This window comes from Rhododendron vialii, chromosome 6a, assembly GCF_030253575.1.
Source record: "Rhododendron vialii isolate Sample 1 chromosome 6a, ASM3025357v1".
NCBI classification, from domain to species: domain Eukaryota; kingdom Viridiplantae; phylum Streptophyta; class Magnoliopsida; order Ericales; family Ericaceae; genus Rhododendron; species Rhododendron vialii.
Window position 1 is genome coordinate 642,698 of NC_080562.1, and position 19,379 is coordinate 662,076.

The 19,379-nt window shown below is 39.0% G+C and overlaps 1 protein-coding gene and 2 long non-coding RNA genes across 5 annotated transcripts; 1 reads left to right on the plus strand and 2 right to left on the minus strand.

Moving 5' to 3' along the window:
- Positions 1-1,313: 1,313 nt before the first annotated feature.
- Positions 1,314-15,352, plus strand: LOC131330817 (uncharacterized). 3 transcript variants are annotated; one of them, XR_009201201.1, is made up of 29 exons: positions 1,315-1,840; positions 2,520-2,604; positions 3,281-3,356; positions 3,798-3,862; positions 3,946-3,990; positions 4,074-4,174; positions 4,266-4,407; positions 4,743-4,804; positions 4,893-4,966; positions 5,045-5,115; positions 6,799-6,886; positions 7,033-7,099; positions 7,193-7,324; positions 7,580-7,688; positions 8,098-8,191; positions 8,281-8,364; positions 8,460-8,616; positions 8,861-9,057; positions 9,243-9,287; positions 9,565-9,593; positions 9,706-9,827; positions 10,999-11,046; positions 11,904-12,028; positions 12,160-12,506; positions 13,078-13,921; positions 14,108-14,164; positions 14,362-14,478; positions 14,562-14,785; positions 14,884-15,352. XR_009201201.1 is itself a non-coding variant. In XM_058364554.1 (28 exons), the coding sequence occupies exons 1-28, from the start codon at positions 1,450-1,452 to the stop codon at positions 14,604-14,606; spliced, it is 3,819 nt and encodes a 1,272-aa protein (XP_058220537.1). In that variant the 5' UTR covers positions 1,315-1,449; the 3' UTR covers positions 14,607-15,352. The 3 variants fall into 3 exon arrangements, 1 of the variants encoding a protein (XP_058220537.1); XR_009201202.1 differs by having other exon boundaries at positions 1,314-1,840; positions 14,304-14,478; positions 14,562-15,352; XM_058364554.1 differs by having other exon boundaries at positions 14,562-15,352.
- On the minus strand, positions 5,332-6,787 carry LOC131330818 (uncharacterized). The gene is made up of 2 exons (XR_009201203.1): positions 5,546-6,787; positions 5,332-5,510 (listed from the first exon to the last, which is right to left on the minus strand). It is a non-coding gene; the product is annotated as an uncharacterized LOC131330818 (long non-coding RNA).
- Positions 15,353-17,548: 2,196 nt separating the features above from the next.
- On the minus strand, positions 17,549-19,072 carry LOC131330819 (uncharacterized). Its single transcript, XR_009201204.1, has 3 exons — positions 18,933-19,072; positions 18,648-18,718; positions 17,549-17,622 (listed from the first exon to the last, which is right to left on the minus strand). It is a non-coding gene; the product is annotated as an uncharacterized LOC131330819 (long non-coding RNA).
- Positions 19,073-19,379: the final 307 nt, after the last annotated feature.

Sequence of the window (19,379 nt, forward strand, 5' to 3'; positions counted from 1 at the left end):
ATCACTTCAATAACATTACCACTACCACCATCTACAGTTTATCGCTACACCTCCACGATGCTAGATCCATCACTCACTCACAACCAACACCACCTACAATTATCACCACACCTCCACCCTACAACCATGCCCTCATTTCACTACCACCGCAATCACTTCCCAACCATAACTATCACACCTCCACCATCACCATCATTTCACCACCACATAAATTGCCATTCTTCCCTCCATCCTGCCGCCCCCTGCCATCTCCCAATCATTATTTTACTGCAGCTATCACCACCACCATCACTTCACCCCATACACCACCATTCCAACAATACAACTGCTATACCCCAAATTCAACCCTCCCCCCCACCACTAATGACACCATTGCTTCACCACCGTAACTATCAACCTACTAATAGAGCCATGAACGTGATCGCTACGTCACAACCACCATACTACCGTTACCACCATCGCACCACTTCCACCACCACTAATTCACTAGTATTACCACCACTACACCTCACATCTATCCACCACTATCACCACCATTGCCCTTGTTTCACCATCGATGACATCACTGACCACCACCTCCACCTACGCACTATCACTTCAACACCACTCATCTACCCGTCTGGGATTAATCATACATCTCAACGAAATAATTTAAAATATGAAACATTTACAAACAAACGGAAAATCCTATATGTACCGACAACAAATGTAGGGAAATCGTACCGATAGCCGCGCGTGGCTGTCTCCGGCCACCGGACGGCCGATCCGAGCCGTCCAAATTTTTTTTAAAAAAAAACGGAGGGGCCTAGCGCGGGAATCAACGGCATCCGATGTGTGTAGGGTGCTTGATCTAAACACCCTATTTTTCGTGTATATATGTATACATATATACACGAAAAATTCATATGTACACGAAAAAATAGGGTGTTTAGATCAAACACTCTACACACATCGGATGCCGTTGATTCTCATGAAAAGCCCTTTGGTTTTTTAAAATTTTTTTTTTGGACAGCTCAAATCGGCTGTCCGGTGGCCGGAGACGGCCTCGCGCGGCCGTCGGTATGGAATGGTCGGTGCAAATAGCACCACTCGACAACAAATATACAAAAAAAATCTTGATATTTTTTTCGGTATTTAGTAATCCTTTTCTTTTCCTTTTAGTTGTTATTTTTTTAATACATTTTTTAGACTTCCTTTGTTGAGACAAATGAATAAAATTATAGAATTAATAAAAATGCCACCCCCCAAAAGAAAAAGAAAAAGAAAAAGAAAAAAGAAGCCGAAAATATAGGGAGAAAGGAGACTTGCGATTTCCGCGTTTCTCAACCTAAAACAAAATTCCCATGGAAGCTACCCGCCACAAATGAAAACTCAAACTCCTTCCCGCACAAACTCAACAGCCCTAATTCCCAAAATCCACCGGCAATAACTCTCTCACAAAAAATATCGATGAAGAAGAACACGCAGAACTCAATTTCAAACCACACAGAGATGGAATCCTCAGCACCACCAATCAGAAACCCTAAAAGCGCATACCACATCGGAGGCATCCCAGTCGAATTCCCGTACCAACCCTACGGATCCCAGCTGGCGTTCATGGGCAGAGTCATCTCAACGCTCGGTCGAGCTCAACGGGACGGCAGCTGCCACGGCTTGCTCGAGTCGCCCACGGGTACCGGAAAGACGCTGTCGCTGCTCTGCTCGGTTCTCGCTTGGCAAAAGAATTACCAGTCGAAGAATATCAGCGCTAATCCTGCCGCGTATTTGAGGCCTGATCCGGAGGGCCGGACCGATCCTCTAGGTTATGGCGGCGGATTTGTTCCTGAATCGCAGCCTTCAGGTTCTATATCTATTCCCATTCTTAGCCTTTTAAATTATTTGCAGTGTATTGCTAACCAACGTCCGCTAAGCGGTGGATAATATGCATATTACACCATACAATTTAGAATTTTAATACACTTCTCATGGATATCAATAAGTTTTCACTAAAGTTAAGATATTTTTGCGGATATCAATACACCTTATATGAATTATTCACAGCCTGGTGGTTGGCATTTTCCTTATTTGCAAGGAAACATTGGTGAAAAAAATTATGATATCTCAGTTTTGATAAATTAACTGTTTTTATTAGTTAAGAAAGAGCATATTATTACCCCTCATACTCTGTTTGGTTGATGAAATACCCGAGAGAAGAAAGTATAAGACTCCCCTACCTCTTCCTCCCCCAGCAAAGAATCAATTAGGAGTTCACGTCCGAAGAGAAAACTCAGATGGATCAGAAATGTATACATCCATTAGAAAAAAAAGTATCCCTAACTAATTTGGGTTAGACTTTTTACAGCAAAAAATGACAATTTTTGTCCTGCCAAGCTATCATATTTTTTGTGGGATCATTGGGGCAAGGCAAGCTAACTCTGTATATTATGATATATGGGTAGTCATAAATTGTTTTGTTGTTGTTGTTGTCCTATCAAGATTAGATAGTATTTTTCTAACTTGGAGATCTTGCGATGCTTTAGCTTCAGGAAATCCAGAGCCAGTTAAGTTCGCAACAAGCAACAGTAGTTCGAAGAAAAAGACTGCACCTACCATTTTCTATGCCTCGTAAGTTTAATCTGTCAGACAAGCACAAGGAAAACACATATTTCCAGAATTGGTTAGAAGTTCGATTAGTGCAAGGGGAAATAAAAGCGTTTTCAAGACATTGACTTTACAAGTATTTATTCACTTATCATAGTAACAAAGTTCCTATAAAATTGTACATATCTTTCCTAATGTAATATTGTGGATTTTAGTTAGAGTTACCTAATATTTTATAAGAAGTCATAACTTGTTCTTTCCATGATTCCACCATGTTATAAATTTTTAATTCCTACGAGCATATTAAGAGTAAACTTTTATAATTGCTGGATAGGATGATACAAGTTGAATTGACAAATTGGATCATGCCACTCTTAAGTTAATGTTTTCTGGAGCTTCCTGTATCATATTCTTGAACTTCTGGAATCACATAAAATGGTTGGAAAAACTGTTTTGAAGTTTTTGCAAGTATCCTTACAACTTACCAGCAATTGTCAAGCAAAAATTGTACTGGTTTGGGAGTTAGATGAGGCTTAGCAGTTAAGTGCTTTAACCAAGCACCGGGAATCGGAAAGCTTTTCATTTTCTAACAGGATTCTTTGTTTTCATAATCGTTCACTAATCACGAGATACCTAGGTGATAGGTACTTGATTATTACTTGCAGGATATTTACCTGTTTCCTTTTTGCTAATTAATTAGGAGGACACACACACAAATTACTCAGGTGATCCGTGAATACAAGAAAACAACTTACCGGGTGCCAATGGCAGTGTTGGTATGTTTATCCCAATTTTTATTTCATTTTGTGGAATCATGATTCCTATCTTCAAAGCTTGGTTTTGTCGCTCTTTGTTTACTTATAGATAACCGAGATTGCAGGACTTCACTTAGGATTACTGGATTATTTACTCTTGAAAGCTTGCTATATACTACTTGGTTTTGAACTTTCAATTTAAGACTGAGTTTGGTACAAATAATTTTGTGACCTACAATCACAAAAGTATCCCAAAAGACATCAAAAAATTAGTAATAATGATAATAATAGTATTAATAAAGATAATAAAAATTATAATAAAAGATAGGACAAATGTACATTCGGCGGTCTAGATGTGTACGCTTTGGCACTTATCGTTGATCTATTTTTGTAGTCATTTTGAATTATTGGTGTTGTTCCAGTTAAGGTTAAGCTGTTCACTTTTTGTCTGTACCTTTCCAGGCATCAAGGAAACATTACTGCACAAACATGCATGTGCATGGCCAAGACAATATCGATGAAGAATGGTAAGTTTTTTACTGTTGGAAACTTTTATGTCTGGATTCACTTGTTTTTTTCTCAACTAACAGGTGAAATAATTTTGTTTCAGTAAGTTGCTTTTGAAAGATCCTGACGTAGGGTGCCCAGAATTCAAGTGAGTTTCGGTTTTATCAACACACTTCTTTTTTTGGCTACATTGTCAATGGAATGGTCCTTAGCCTTTGCTTTCTTAAACAGAAACATGAACAAGGTCAAAGGCCATTTATCTCTCAAGAAAGGAGGTTGCCATGAGGTTCATGACATTGAAGATCTTGTGAAAGTTGGACAGGCTGTGAAAGGTTTGTTATCTTTTGGTTTTATTTGTAATGCTTTAGTAATTGTTCATGTTGCAGGCACATTGAGCCCCTGACAGATTTCTTCAATCCTCAGGTTGTGCCTATTTTGCTGCACGGTCCATGGCAGAAGATGCGCAACTAGTTTTTTGCCCATACAATTACATTGTTAATCCAGTTATCCGCAGAGCAATGGAAGTTGATATTAAAGGGGCCATTCTCATTCTTGATGAGGCGCAGTATGCCTTGCAATCCCTTATTTTCTTTTGTCAATGTGGATAATTTACTAATAATTTTTCTGTAATTCGTGGCTTTTTTCACGGAGCTAAACCGCCGGAAACTCATTACTAAAAGGAAAACTTGGTCTGGTTGTGTGGAAACAGAATACACATGGTGGGGGACTTTGTCTTGGTTAAATGACAGATTTCATTACAAAAACATAGAAAGAAGTTTATATTTACATAAGCCCATTGAGCAAAGACAATTCTATTGCCATGCAATCTTGAGAAAATGATAAGTTCCAAACTTTTCCTTCCAATTTACCATAATAGTTCCCTGTATCCCTTGATTCCAGTAACATAGAAGACATGTCTCGTGAGGCAGGTAGCGTGGATGTTGACGAAGATGTTTTACATAGTAAGTTTAAGGCTGTGAACTGTTTTCTTTCTTGTTGCTTATAGGTATACTGGTTAATTTTTTTTATGGCTCTTCTACTTTTTGGAAGAACTGCAGACAGAGCTAGGGCAATTGACTTTTGCTGATGCAACGATTTACCAACCTTTGTATGAAATGATACAGGTAATATTTTATCAGGCAGTATTTGATAACTTTGGGTTCGAAAGAAATATTTGTTTGTAATGACTTTTATCTTCATAGGACATCGTAAGTTGGATGGAACGAAGAGAAAGTACCTTAGAAAAGCGTGAATTTCAGCATTACTTCTCATGGTGAGCCTATTTGGCTGTCAATCTTTATTATGTTGATGATTTTTTTGCAACATCTGTGCCCGACTGCCCGTATCACTTTATTTGGATATGCTCATATACAAATGGGCTGTTTTTTTGGGGAGAAACGAAGCTGAACTGTGTAATTAGGGTTAGGGAGTTTTGGGACGCCCGCTTATTGTCCTTTATCATCACCTTTTTTTTTTTTTTTCTGTATTAAAATCTCCTCATAGTCCCCTTTGGATGCAGGCTTTAAGCATAACCATATAAATATATTGTCTATTTTTGTGTTTAGAGTTTGCTGTATCTTAGATCATGCTTTGACACTTTAGAAGTTGTTACGGTTCTGTGGGGTGGTAGTTTGAGAATTCCTTCTCGGTAGATCCGAACACCTTTGCCTCCTCTTCCTTAGCTAGTCCGCAAGAGCAACAACCAATTAGCGCCGTCGGGCCGGAGTTAGCCCAACGACACTCTGACGATCAAGTTAGTATGTGGAGGAGGAGAAGAAGTACTGTAGAACTATTGGGAACGACTTACCTTCTCTAGGGTTTATCCCTTGGTATCATAGTTGTTAGAATTGTATGATTCACGATTCGATACGATCTGGTGGGTAATCGATACGAACAGGCTGCTTGAATTGAAAATAGTTGCGAATCTTAAGTGAATTGGTGAATTGATGAATCGTTTGATTTGATTCACTTAAAATTTACACAAAATCCATTTTTTAATCTTTGTTTGCTTTTTTGTTGGTGGAAAAGGGTTCAAACTTCAAATTATTTTCTTAAGGTTTTTAGTATTGTTATATGCCATTTTTTGTCTATTTTTCTCCTTATGTAGTATTATAGGCACTAAGAAAGGTAGATTTATTATGAGAGTGGATCGAAAATGGGAAAGATAAAGGAAATACAACCACCTGATAGACCTTCCAAGGGGTTGTTTTGTACTTTTAACTCTTTTTTACAGAAAGAACTAAAAGTAGGATTACTGAATCCTCATCTCTTGGAAGTTGCAATAGAAGCAGCTTACCTGATACTCTACATAATTGTCAACTCATCATATAGAAGAAGGTTTTTATTGATTTTGGCCTAAAACTTTCATTTGTAATATATATTTTTGTACCCTAATTAATAAATATATGTTTCCATGCATTATAGAAATCATGACCGAATCAGAGCGATTTCTGATTCAACAACCTTGCTTGGCACATGTAGACGGTTTGTACTTGCTCTCCAAGTGTGCAGGGCACACGTCCGACGTCACATGTAGCCTCGATTAGTGACGTCATGGTGATGGCCGGCTAGCTCATGGCCTCCATGTGCTCCAAGCATAACTCTAGAAATCTCTCCAACTAACTCCTGGGTTGATACTTGGGTCGGGTGTGCCGTCGGTCTCTGACCGATCCCTAGGATAACGGGTCGTGGGCCTCTGGTCTGACAGAACATGTGGGCCGTTGGCCCAATACCGTTCCGCCCACTGCTTCTCATGTGGACTGGGCTGCCCGTTCTGGCGAGCCCCATACGAATCATGTTCGGCCCATTGCCGAGCACAGGTTTGGCCCACTACAGGTACATAGAGCCTTCAGATTGAAGACAAGTCTACAAATATTTCCTTTTGAAGCCTGCATCTGTACACTTTGAACTCCAGAGGAACCTAAAGCAATTTCTCTGTTGTAATCACTTTCGCTAGTTGGAGCGGAGATAAGGCTTTAAGGGAGCTCGAAGAAGCAAACATTTCGCGGCAGTGCTTCCCTATATTGCTAGATTGTGCCTCAAAGGTAATTTCTTAGATATCTTAATAGGGCTTGTGTCGACGTTCAAATGTTCACTAAGTTGTTTTTTATTTGTCATATTTGTTTTTGCATTTGTTTTTGTTTTTACGTTACCTTTTTAAAAATTTTCCATTTTTTGTCTCTCTGTTTAGGCAATCAAAGCTGCTTCAGAGATGGAGATGGCCCATTTAACGGGCATGTCAGCTATAACATTGGAAGGTTGATGTGGTTTCCCATTTTCATGTTTCTTAGAATCTATCTACCAATACCAGTTTGTTTCTTTCATTTCAATTGACTATGAGACATGTACAGGGTTGTTCTCATCACTTACCTATTTCTTCTCTGGAAATGGGGTGCACATAAATGATTATCAGCTTGTACTACAACGATATGTCAAAAGAGATTATCAGCTTGGACTACAACGATATGTCAAAAGAGATGGTGGTATAGTGTTTATTTTGCACCCTTACCATACTATTGCACAACAAGTTCACCTTATGGAACTATAAGAACTCTCTTTTTCCATTTATCTCTGACATTTTTGGCTCATTTTCCCCTTTTTGTTTGATTTTGTGGAAGAAAGAAAAAGACTGATGCTAGTTGTATTTTGCTTTCAAGAATCTAGTTATTTTGCAAGTGATGCAAGGTATTTTGTAATGTTGGTGTAAATTATCATGAATGTTTCTTTCACGCATGCAGGAAATGTTGCTGCTGTCTGGACATATACCTTTAGTTTGTGGTGCATGAATCCAGCTGTTGTCTTCAGAGGCATTGCTGATCTTTCTTTATCTGTGATTCTAACGTCTGGGTTAGTATAGACACATTTAGCTGTGCATCCTAGATGAGATTAAGTTGTGATGTTTACTACCCACAAGCATAGTAAAACGGATGTTCGTGTTCTATAAGAAAGCCTACATGTTTCACAGACCACATTTTTGTTCAAATGGTTCTTGCTAAGTTGTGGTGCCCCTCTTCATTGTACACATTCTTACCATTTCAGGCACATACATCTACCTTACTAGAAATATACTAGAAAGATACGTTATGCTTATCCCTTCTCAAATTAGCATCATTTTTGGGTGTTCTGTAGTTGTCCATTTATTTGTTCATGTTTCTGTTATGGTTATGTGTTTTAAGATTCCCATATATTTCCTTTAGCTGCATGCCTAAAATGTTTTACTCTCCTTAGAGTACTTGTATCTCTTTCAATGATACAGGACCCTATCCCCAATGAACTCGTTCTCATCAGAACTTGGAGTTCAGTTTGGAACTTGTCTGGAAGCTCCACATGTGATAGATGTTGATTCTCAGGTACTAATGAATTTGCTTATTATGATAAGTGCTTTACAGATTAAATATGTCTCTGTAGATGTTTTTAAGTAGAAAATTTTCTATTGTAGGCGTGGGCTGCTGTAATCTCTACTGGCCCAGGTAATTTTCCATTGAATGCAAGTTATAAGACAGCTGATGGATTTGCCTTCCAGGTACGACCAGAAACTTTCTACTTTGTTTCAATCAGTTGTTTGTTGGGTCTATTGTTGTGCAATACATGGCCTCATTATCACTATATTTGCTGAAGGATGCACTAGGCACATCGTTGGAGGAAATATGCAAGATTGTTCCTGGAGGTTCTCTTATTTTCTTCCCTAGCTATAAGTTGATGGAGAAACTATGCAATCGTTGGCGTGAAACAGGTCAATGGTCTCGATTAAGTGCTCGGAAATCCCTTTTTATTGGTAATACATTTGGATCCCTCTTGTTCTTACGAACGCTTAATGTAGTTGAGATCATACAGTGACTATAGAAATATGGAGTCCAAGATCATTTGATTTTTGTGTGTTTAGTGAACCTGTTCCTCTGCATGCTGATTTGGGGTTTGCTTATCACCCACCCATTTCTTTGCCTTCCATGCTTTGGCGTCTTCTATGGCTGCGTTCTTGGTTCGAATGAGAATGCTAATGCCTTTTATGATTTGTTTAGAGCCGAGAGGAGGAAGCCAGGATGATTTTGAGCCTATGTTGAAGGATTATTACGATACGATTAGTGGAAGCAAAAAGCCTGCTGTTGGAAGAAAGAGAAGGGGTAAAAAACTTGGCCTTAATAACTGTGACAGTGTGGATTGTGCAGGCATTATTTCTAAGGAAGGAGCTGCTTTTCTAGCAGTTTGCCGAGGAAAGGTATACATACTAAAGTGAAACTATCGCGAACTTCGTCTCTTCTTATGCATCCTTAGTTTGAGCACTTTCCTTGATAGACACAAAAGTATAGAAATGTCTTTGGTTTGTTAGAAATGCCTGTTGCTCTAATGATGTGATTTCAGAAGACGGCTTTGTTTGTTCTGATATCCATAACCTCCTTATAGGTTTCAGAAGGACTTGATTTCTCCGATGAAAATGCTAGAGCGGTTGTATCCTTTTCTTCCTTAATTAAGCTTATCTGCCACTTGAATCATGGAAACATATCAGACTGGAAGACTCTGTATATGCTACTTTTATGGATCAGATTGATTGTAGTGGATTCTTTGTAATGATGTTCAGAACAATTATATCCAGCTCTTTGGTGTTTTTAGTTGACCACTGCTCTCTATTATAGTTCTTAAACTATAATTCAACTGGGAAAATTTAATTGTTGGCACTTATCTAGATGATTGTAGTTCATATTGTGTTGTTCCTGAACTATGTCAGATAATTGTGGGCATTCCCTTTCCAAACATGTGGGTGTTCTCACATTTTTCCTTTCATTTGCCCTATTCCTTTTGACTAATTTGAACAAGTATTCTTTAGAACATGTTCATATATTTTGACATGATTCTATTCTATTGTCAGAAATGATATTCAAATTGCTCAGAAGAAGAAATATAATGACACATACAAGTCATCTAGAAACCTTCTGAGTGGGAGCGAGTGGTACTGTCAACAAACCTTCCGAGCTCTCAATCAAGCTGCAGGTACGTCCTGTTATTTGTACTCCAAGCTAAGTGTTTGGTCTGTATATCTGGTCATGATTTGTGAGTAGTTTGTTAAGTATCTACACCTGGACTTAGCTAGCTTGTTTCTGTCCATTTCTTGTTGCATCCCGTTTGCCTCCTAGCAAATTACAATTGTTTTTCTTGGGGTTGGGGGAAGCATGTCTATTTATCATGCAAAGAGGCAGTGTAGTTCACAAGTATGTCACAAGTAATTCTTCTTTTCTCGTTGCGTACCAGCAGAGCTGCAGCCATCTTAGTCCTTCATTGTGCATTCAAGCTTTCCCCCTCTCTTTTTTCCTTGGTAGTAGCATATTATGAGATATGTGTGAAAAACCTAGTGGTTATAAGTTTAATTCATCTCTACGATTGATCCAGTTATTTCTGTTCCATTGCTTGTTGGAGTTGATTCTTGGTACCGTCAGTTTGGTCCATGTTTTTCAACTTTAAGTCGTCCTCTTTTGGATGGTTTCAACTTTTGACTAACTGGATTTCCGAAGAAATACCGCTTCCCCAATTTCTGCTGCAATGCCTTCTTTGTTGTTAGTTGATACCAACGACCCTAGCATGGCTCTTTAGTTGTTTCCCTTGTGAGGGCAACCTGCAACTAGTTTTTGCTGGGCAGCGAGGCATGAGGGCTACTTGGCTAGATGCACTCATGGCCTTGTTGATTTTTGTTTTGTTGAAAATGTTGTTTTACTTTGTGCTGATCAGTTATAGTGTTACTGGATCTTCTTAACAGCGGTGATGTATTTAACCAAACCGAGCCTCACGTCCTAATCACTTGGGGTCGGCTATATGAATCCGTTTCCTCCATTGAGCTTTGTCAAGAGCCACTTGTTCATACAAACACATTATACTCATCTTTGCGCACAACAACATCTAATGTCAATTTAGGTCTATCCCTCCCCGTAGCATTGCTATCTAGAGCTATCATATCCGCTCTCTTAACTACTGCATCTTCTGGTCTACGGTAGACATGCCCAAACCACCTTAGCCTATTTTTCCTCAACTTTTCCTCTATAGGTGCTACGCCTACCATCTCACGAACTGTTTCATTTCTAATCCCATCTTGTCTAGTCTTACCACACATCCACCTCAACAACAACGATGATGTATTTAACAAGGTTATTTGCTGCCTTCTTTTCTGTAGGCCGTTGTATCCGACATCGGTTTGACTATGGAGCTATCATCCTGCTAGGTATTTACTTTCTATCTATGCACACTTATTGTAGATTTTGGCAAGTGGAGATTGATGTCATTTAATTATATTGAAGGGCTTGGTGGCGGTGAGGAGCGTAGTTATCAAATTTGCCCGCCTGTCTGTTTTTTAGAGGGTTGTCTGCCACTTTTATGTTTTGCATGAAATATTGGTGTTGTTTAGCCTTTTGTTGGTACTGTATTTGTGGTGTAGGTTGTTCTCATAAATTTTGTTAGATTTCAATGATTTAGCTCATCTTCTGTACTCCAGCCATTGTTCTCCCAAGGCCATTGAGTTGAGCCAATGCTATTGAGATTGTAGATGCGGTAGTACGCAAGACCGTTGTCTATCGGTTGACATTCCCTAATTAACCATGAGTGAACAGGAAGAGACCATAGAAGATACCTGTTAGATCTGTTAGATTAGGAGGCTTTCAAATGTATATTGTGAAAAGCAGTGATATTTTGTTGATAGATTAGCATTTTATTCAACCAACACAGAAAAATACTTTTACTGGTTCATAGTTACACCAACTCAGATCAACGTGGAGATAAAGTCAATCTGGTACCAATCTACTCCTTTACCATAGGAGAACCAAACATCCAATCAAGAGGAAATACGGGATGAGTTTTTCTTCTTGCAGAAGTTAAAAAACTTTCTGCTGTTATGTTCCTCAAACTTCTACCCATCCAGATGTGGATCTTCTGCTACATATATTTGTGTTGAGGGCGAAGATGTGTAAAGTGATTGGGGGATACATTATGTGTGACCGTTGGACTATTTTTCCTGGTTCTTGGAAAGTGGGCATCTCGACTGTTCTTAATTCTTGCTTGCTTTTTAATTGTTTTGGCAAGCAGATGAACGGTTTCGTGAAGAAAGGAATAGAACTTATATTTCAAAATGGCTAAGGAAATCCATCAGGCAGCATGACAGCTTTGACAAGTCACTTGAGGAATTACAATCGTTTTTCAGAGATGTCAAGGTACTGCGTTAATCTCTGGTTGTCGAAAAATCACTTCCCGGTTTATAGTGTACCATTATGTCTATCTGTTCTTTCTTAAGTTAGCGGATGCTAACATCAACCAAGTGTTTGCTCGATCTAAACTGATGCAGGAACGGGTTGGCAAAGTGACTGTTAGTGGTTTACCAAATCCCGAGATCGATGAGGAGAATATTTCTGATATGCCTCAAGGCAAAGGGTCCACAAGAAAGACAAATCAGAAATTGAGCAAACCTAATATGTGTGGATCAAAATTAAATTCAAACGACATGACAGATATGGACGAAACTTCCAGTTTATGCCAATCTCCAACTTGTGCTACAAAGTGTGATGCCACCTCTATAAAATCAAAATCAGAAGACAATGATGAAGTTCAAGTATTGCAGCTGACAGATGCAAAATATACCAACTGTTCCAGAGAGTATATTGATCTCAAAAGCAGATCTCGGAATGATTTTAGGTGAGTTTTGATCTTGTTAAGAGTTATTTTGAATTTGTTCAGCGCAATTAAATCTCCTGCGGTCATGCACTTATTGTGTACTGTCAGACTATGTTGCTGAGTCTTTCCATCTAGGTGTCAGTATTTGATGTGAGAAGCAGGGCAGCCGAATTGACATGGCAACAGTGCCTTTTTCCACAAAAGAAAAAGATAGATCCGAAACCATCATCAGTTAGTTTCCAATACTTTGGCACATCATCACTTAGTTTTGGCAACAGCAGTCTTGCAGTGGCCTAAGAAATGTTCTTTTTACTGGTTTACCCTAAAACCCCAAAAGGAGGGTAGCTCTGTTCTTTTGTGTCCACTCTTTTCTGACAGATTGAATGCTGGGTTCCAGAATACTTTTTTTTTTTTTTGCTTTTACTAATTTTGTTTTCCTTTATTGATCTCTTGAAAGTTTCTGAATCATTATTTTGACTAGGTTCTCTGATTGGTTTACTACTTGGTTAAACTACCCCTTTCATATTTCTGATCTCATGATCTCATAAATTAAATGTCATACCAGTTACATGGTGAATCCATCTCTATGCAGGTGCTCTGGGCCTTTATCCATGACATTTACCGATGATGACCCCGAAGTAACCATTGTCAAAGAAACCCCTTCTGTGGATGTCAATCTCTCTCTAACCAGTCCACGATCCTTCTCTAAGGATGAAAATTCTTGTTCAACAATAATTCAGGCCCCTTCTGAGTTTCCGGACCACTTATTACATTCCACATCCCCATCAATTTCAAATGCAGGTCATTTTTTGTACAGTAGTCCATTGGCGGTCACCCCTGAAAGAAACTTCACTAGAGATGCAAACAGATTATTAGCTGATCCAGAATGTGCCTTGAATTTGAGCGTCAATTCTCATATCCAGAAAAGGAGAAAGTCTGTAGGGTCAACATTAGTTAACCTTGCGCGAACGCAACACTTTGATGCTTCTGATTGCACATTCAATGATCATCAATCCATCACGGGAAATGATTCTTTGGAATCATGTAAGCCTTCAAGTCATGTTTTGGAAAAGGGACTGCAAATATTTTGCTCACTCTGCAGGAATCCATTGGGTCTTCCTGAGAACCATTTGTTTGTTAGATGCTCCGAAACTTCTTCATCAAAGACTTACTTGGCAGCTCTTTTGAAAGAAAGGTTTGAAGATTCTGGTGACAGTAAGTCAATTGATATACGTGTTGTGATATCAGACCTATCATCAGTTGATCAGCGGCTTTTTAATAGAACTCATGAAGGTGCTCTAGGACAGGGCATTTGGTGTAGGGAAGATGGTTGCGTGTTCAGCACTATTTTATGCCCCTTCTGCACTAGTCCAGAAAATTGTCTTGGTGTACGGGTAATGGCAACTGATGCGTCAAATCTTCATTTACTTGACAAGGTATGTGTCATTGTTGGCAGGTTACTTTTAGGACACTCACCACTGCAGGGTAAATATGTAACTACGCTTGATTCTTGCAATTATTTGATGCTTCAAATTAAGCATGCTATACCTTTGTGGTTGGTTTTGCTTCGGCAACCTTTTTGTTGTTGATGATTTCTTTCCTGATTATTGCTTCATGTGCAGGTATTGTTTTATCAGGATCGTTTGGAAATTAAGAATCTTGAAGCATCAAAAGAAAAAGTAAGTTTGTAACTATGTCTGCGTATTTGTGGGTTTTTGGTGTTGGGCAATTTGTAGAAATTATTTTGATTAAAGCACTATTCAGTTCGAGATTATTGCAGCAAAGGGTTGAAAGCTTAAAACGTATTGCTTACTGCAGGGATTGGGTTGTATGCCTTTCCTGAAAGGCAAATTAACACTAGTGAACTCAATTGTAGGATATATCACCAGTCAGTGGCTCCGTCTCCGATTGTGTGGCTCCCATTTTGATTGAGAAATTCTCATACATCCCTTTGCAGAAGAACCCAGAAGGCTGGAGGACTACTAGATCAAAGGTTAGAATTAACATATTCTTGAGCTTGAATTTTAGGGATCGCTATCCTGACCTAAGTTACATTTTTTTTCATTAATCTTGCAGGTACAATTGTCAAAGGTTAGACTTCTTCCTACCTCAAGGGTTTAAGGTTCAACCCAGACAAAACTTTTGGGATCTATCGTAGCATTGTAATGTGCAATTACAAACCGGATTAGACGGAGCATTTGTCAGGACCGGAGATGTCAAAATGCTAAACTGGGTGAGATGTAGATATTTTTCAAGTGGGCATTTGAAAGCTTTTTGGGAGGGAAACAAGCCTTTGTACGGTACATTGGGGAGTTGGGTTTTCATCACGCTTCCTGCAACTTTGTAGCTCTTCCATCAATCTCTAATAACCCTATGAGTTTTGAGACTGTCCTCGCAGTTTGGTGCCTTGACCTTGATTCTCGAAAGCTGAAGCAGGTGAATTTCTTGCGATTGTTCTAGTCCTGATGAGGTGTAGTTGAGCAGAGCTTGTTTGCATGAAGGGGGAGGATGACAGTAGTCTTTATCTTTTAACTTATGTACAATATGTCAAATGAGTTTTTGTGTCTCGCAACGAAATTTTGACCCAGATGAATGCTAGTGTTAACAGCATTCATGACAGTTCCCCACTAGCTATTCACAATCTCTCTTTTTCATAATGATGGAGAGGTGTGTGACCAGATTGATGTGCACATAATTGGTCAAAAATGTGTTGAGAACTATTCGATGCTTGAGGATTGCTCGTTTTATTATTGGGTCTATGTGTATTGGACAACTCCATACAGAACTGTGTTTGGATTTATACACAAAAGTCTGCATGTATCATTGCTTAATAATAATCTAGATCTAGACACTGTATAATAAGAGAATTTGGTGGCTTACATCGTCCACTTTTTGGCCATGGATGCCGAAAATACCCTTCGTATGCTGTGATTGGTTGGGAGTTGTTGAGAGGCAAAGTTGAGATTGGGTCTGTGCGGTGTCGTTTGGTTCTGAGTTGTATACTTCTGTTGCGCAGAGGAAAAGAAATGGGTGAGGGACTGTCCTTGGCAGAGTGGATTTGAATGTTGCGTGGAGTTAAAAAAGGGTTCTATTTTTCCCAGTGCATTCTCTGATTTTCTCTCTGGGTTATGGAGACACAGTTAGGGTCTTTGTGGGCTTCTCCCGAGCTTACAACTATTAACGGAATTCTCTCTTTGGGTTATGGAGACATAAGTTAGGGTCTATGTGGGCTTCTCCCGAGCTCACAACTATTAACGGAATTATTCATTTTGTAGAGTTTGTTGGGAATGCGATTGATGTAAAAAATTAACTTGATCGAATATTGATAGGTATATAGATGACACAAATTTATACAATAAAACATATGCAATTTTAATTATCAAATAATTTTGTCATCTCATTTTCATTGTGCAAATCTGTTTTGTTTGACATACTCGGAGAGCTCTAAAAAATTAACAATTTCGATAATTGTTGTTGATTTGGAATGAGCCCACAATAGCCCACGAAAATGTTACGGTATGTAAAACCTATCCATGACCCCTCAAGAAATCTATCCATGAAAAGGTCCAAAAAGGACGGTGGATGATTTAGATTCACATTAACATAATTGCAAAGTAAGGGTTTTTTCATGACAACGGTAACAAGGAGCTTGGTCCGTCTAGTCAATGAGAATATATCTTCTTTCCAACCTACATATATCCAGTGATTATCGATCAAAACTGATGTCAATGCTTCTAACCTCATTTGAAAACAGTTGATCTCAAGGAATTTATAAGTAGTCAAAGATAGTGCTCCTAAATTCGTACACCACCCACTTTACGAATTGATAACAAAGGGAATGGCGCAAAGCCCTGAGCGTTGCCTTTATTTGAACATATATACAAATTGCTTGGCGTATGTTGCATTTGCCTTTATTTGTACATTTATACAAATTGTTTGGCGTATGTCGCATTTGCCAACCACATTGTTAAATACATACTAAAAGGGAAGAGGAAAGAACTATGAAATGCAATAAGTAAAAGGAGAGGGAGCCCAAAATAGTGATGAGATGCACAATCCAAATTGAGACATAATCTTACGAGGCGTGAATTTGATTTTGAGTCCTTAGGCCATATGACAGTAGCGCTCCATAATTAGCAGAGATATCTTTGATACAATTCCTGCAAATGGGAATGCCTCCGTGCGTCCAATGGGGAGCAGTCAAACGAGGAAACACATTCCAATAGGCAGCTAGCTGTTTCGACACACATTTTTGATCTGACATACCACTAGCAATACTCAGAAAAGCAGAGATAGTTGCACCATGTAACAAGCCCTGGCCAACAAGAAAAAGTTAAATTAGCGAGTGAGGTAGGAAAGATTACTAGAGAGCACTATGTCGTTCATAGGAGTATTTACATTTCCTAATACTAACAGAAAAAGCCACAAAGCAAGGAGCTTTCCTAAGCCAAGTAGCCGAAATCACATTCTTTTCCTCTCTTTATCAATTCATAACAAAAACCTACAGTGGTTTTTGGCTGGTGAATTTCATCGGTCTTGGTATAAGCTGTCATATCATCACCTAGTCAAATTCTCAAAATTGAAAACCTCCACCTGAACACGTGTCTGAATAGTTTTGTTGTGAAAATAACCGAGAAAAGAAGGGAGTAAAAAGAGAGAAAATTCAACCCAAATCTTAAGGGAGAAGTAACAGAAACCTTTCTATGGCAACAGCTAAGCCTTGTCATATACAGGCCTAGGCAAGTTGGATTTTCTCTTCTATTGTGTCGTGGTTAAGTCATCTCAAACTAATGACCAGGATCTGTTAGCCTTTCTCCAATAGAAACCCAATAAGCGAGACTCCGTTACCATCACCTTGGTAGAAGAATAAATTACCATTCTTCAATCTTCCTACTGCCTGTGTGTAATTTAAATAACCATTGATATGGCATTGACCTTTTTTTGGTTTTGAAGAGATAAGATATTAACCTCAAAGCACACAAGATGTCCGTAAACGTCAAGACCAAGGACATGCATGCGGAAATCAGACACATTGGTTGTGAGGGTTTTAAAATAAGCACTCACTCGGGACTCTCTTCTGATGGCCAAAATCACTTGCTGCTTTCAGAACTCTCTGGTATGTCTACGTCATGGCTTCCTGCCAGGAAAAGGGAAAATAGATATAACTAAACCACGGAAAGAGAGAGTTTGAATCACATAGAAGGTGGCAGGCCGACAAAAGCATAACAGTTCCCGGACGGAGACCTGCAAGGACTTACTATGCGAAGAATAGCCAGTTGAAAATTCCTACCAATTTCATTGTTCACCAACTTGGAAAAAAGAGAAAAGACGACATGCTCTAACATAGACATTAGCAACAGAAATCAGAATCTGCCCACGGGATGGTGATAACCCATAACATATTTCTAGCTGGGCTATGTAATGTGTGCCATGTCAAATTTTCTCAGACAAGCACCTCCACAAATAATGTTGAAGGAGATATCACAAAAGTGAGGTTCCTAACCAGAAAACGAGTCCTTACAGCAAAATACCATTTACTGGGCACTGACAAAGTACCCAGGGACCTGCATTCTTGTATTACCTAAACCTTTCCCCTACAAGGCCTTTCTCTTGTCATTTTCAAACCTTCCATTGTTCATAAAAGCATCGTCTTAAGTTATTACCAGATGACTCATCTCAAATTGAGCTAATGAGGCAAAAACAGATGAAACCACCAATTTCAGCAATAAATAATGCTCATATAGATTTATCTCCAACTTGCACCATTTTTGCACACTTCACCCAATTCCTACATCACATGGCTCTTCTTGTTGACATCAATGGATGTCGCTAAACTTGTTTAAACTTCGATCTTGACTTGGAAAAGAAATGATATCATTGATGGGGAATACAATAAAACAAATGTCACACACTATCTTTTTGTTCTGGATTCTCACAGTCCGGCTGTTGCTTTTTCTGTTACTTAGACACCGCTTCAAGGTAAATGCCAGACTGAAAAGTTATGAATATCGAAGCTCGAGTTAATTGATTCGATTGTCCTTATTGGCGTGATGTGTTAATATAGTTCCTGGCTGGAAACTGACATAAAGGAATAGACAGTTGATGTATAATTAACCTTGTCAAAATAAAACGGAAGCTAAATAGCTTATTACAAACCCGCACCTGTAATTTAGATTCAAATTCTTCAGTGGACCAGTTAATCAGTTCAAGACTTCAAGTTCTCCTGCAGCAACCTAAAAACCAAGTTCTTGGGGGGGGGGGGGGGGGGGGGGAGGAGGGGTGTTTAGCACATAAATGAAAAACAATACATCCAAGAGCATATTTCCTACTAGAAGCAAATCATATTACAACCAAGAGCATCATCAAAACAAGGAGTCAGCGAAACAAGCTATTATAAAGCAACTTCTTCTAATTAGATCTGTGCACAGAGTAGAATAAAAAGCCTACCAGCTAAACTATCTCCCAAAACCAGCATCAGTAGTTAGCCTTTCCCATATGATTCCATGCATTCGTCAGAGCCTGAATACGTGACCATAACAACAGCTGCGGAAATGTCTCCATAAGGCTGCAGAGTTGTCTCCAAAAGGCTAGGAAAAATAGCATCAACTCTAGAGTTTCCTACATCAAAGCAGCAACTTCAATTAAGCAATAGACCTTAGCAGCAATCCTCTGTGGCAATAGACCTTTACATTATCGGCAACAAGGCAATCTACAATAGCATAAAAATGTCTACTAACACACATCTGAAAAAATACTTGCAGCCTTCCCACACTCAATCCCCTTACCATAGTCTGCCCTACACCTCTATTCTCGCACACACCTTTGAATGAACTACACAGTTTTTAATCAGACAGTTAAAACCTTCTCAAATGACATGGCACTATAACAGGTTGT

Coding starts and splice junctions, on each gene's coding strand:
- LOC131330817 (XM_058364554.1), top strand. CDS start 1,450: ATGAAGAAGAACACGCAGAACTCAATTTCAAACCACACAGAGATGGAA. Junction 5,116..6,798: donor TTTCAGCATTACTTCTCATG/GTGAGCCTATTT, acceptor CACTTTCGCTAG/TTGGAGCGGAGATAAGGCTT. Junction 7,100..7,192: donor GTCAGCTATAACATTGGAAG/GTTGATGTGGTT, acceptor AGACATGTACAG/GGTTGTTCTCATCACTTACC.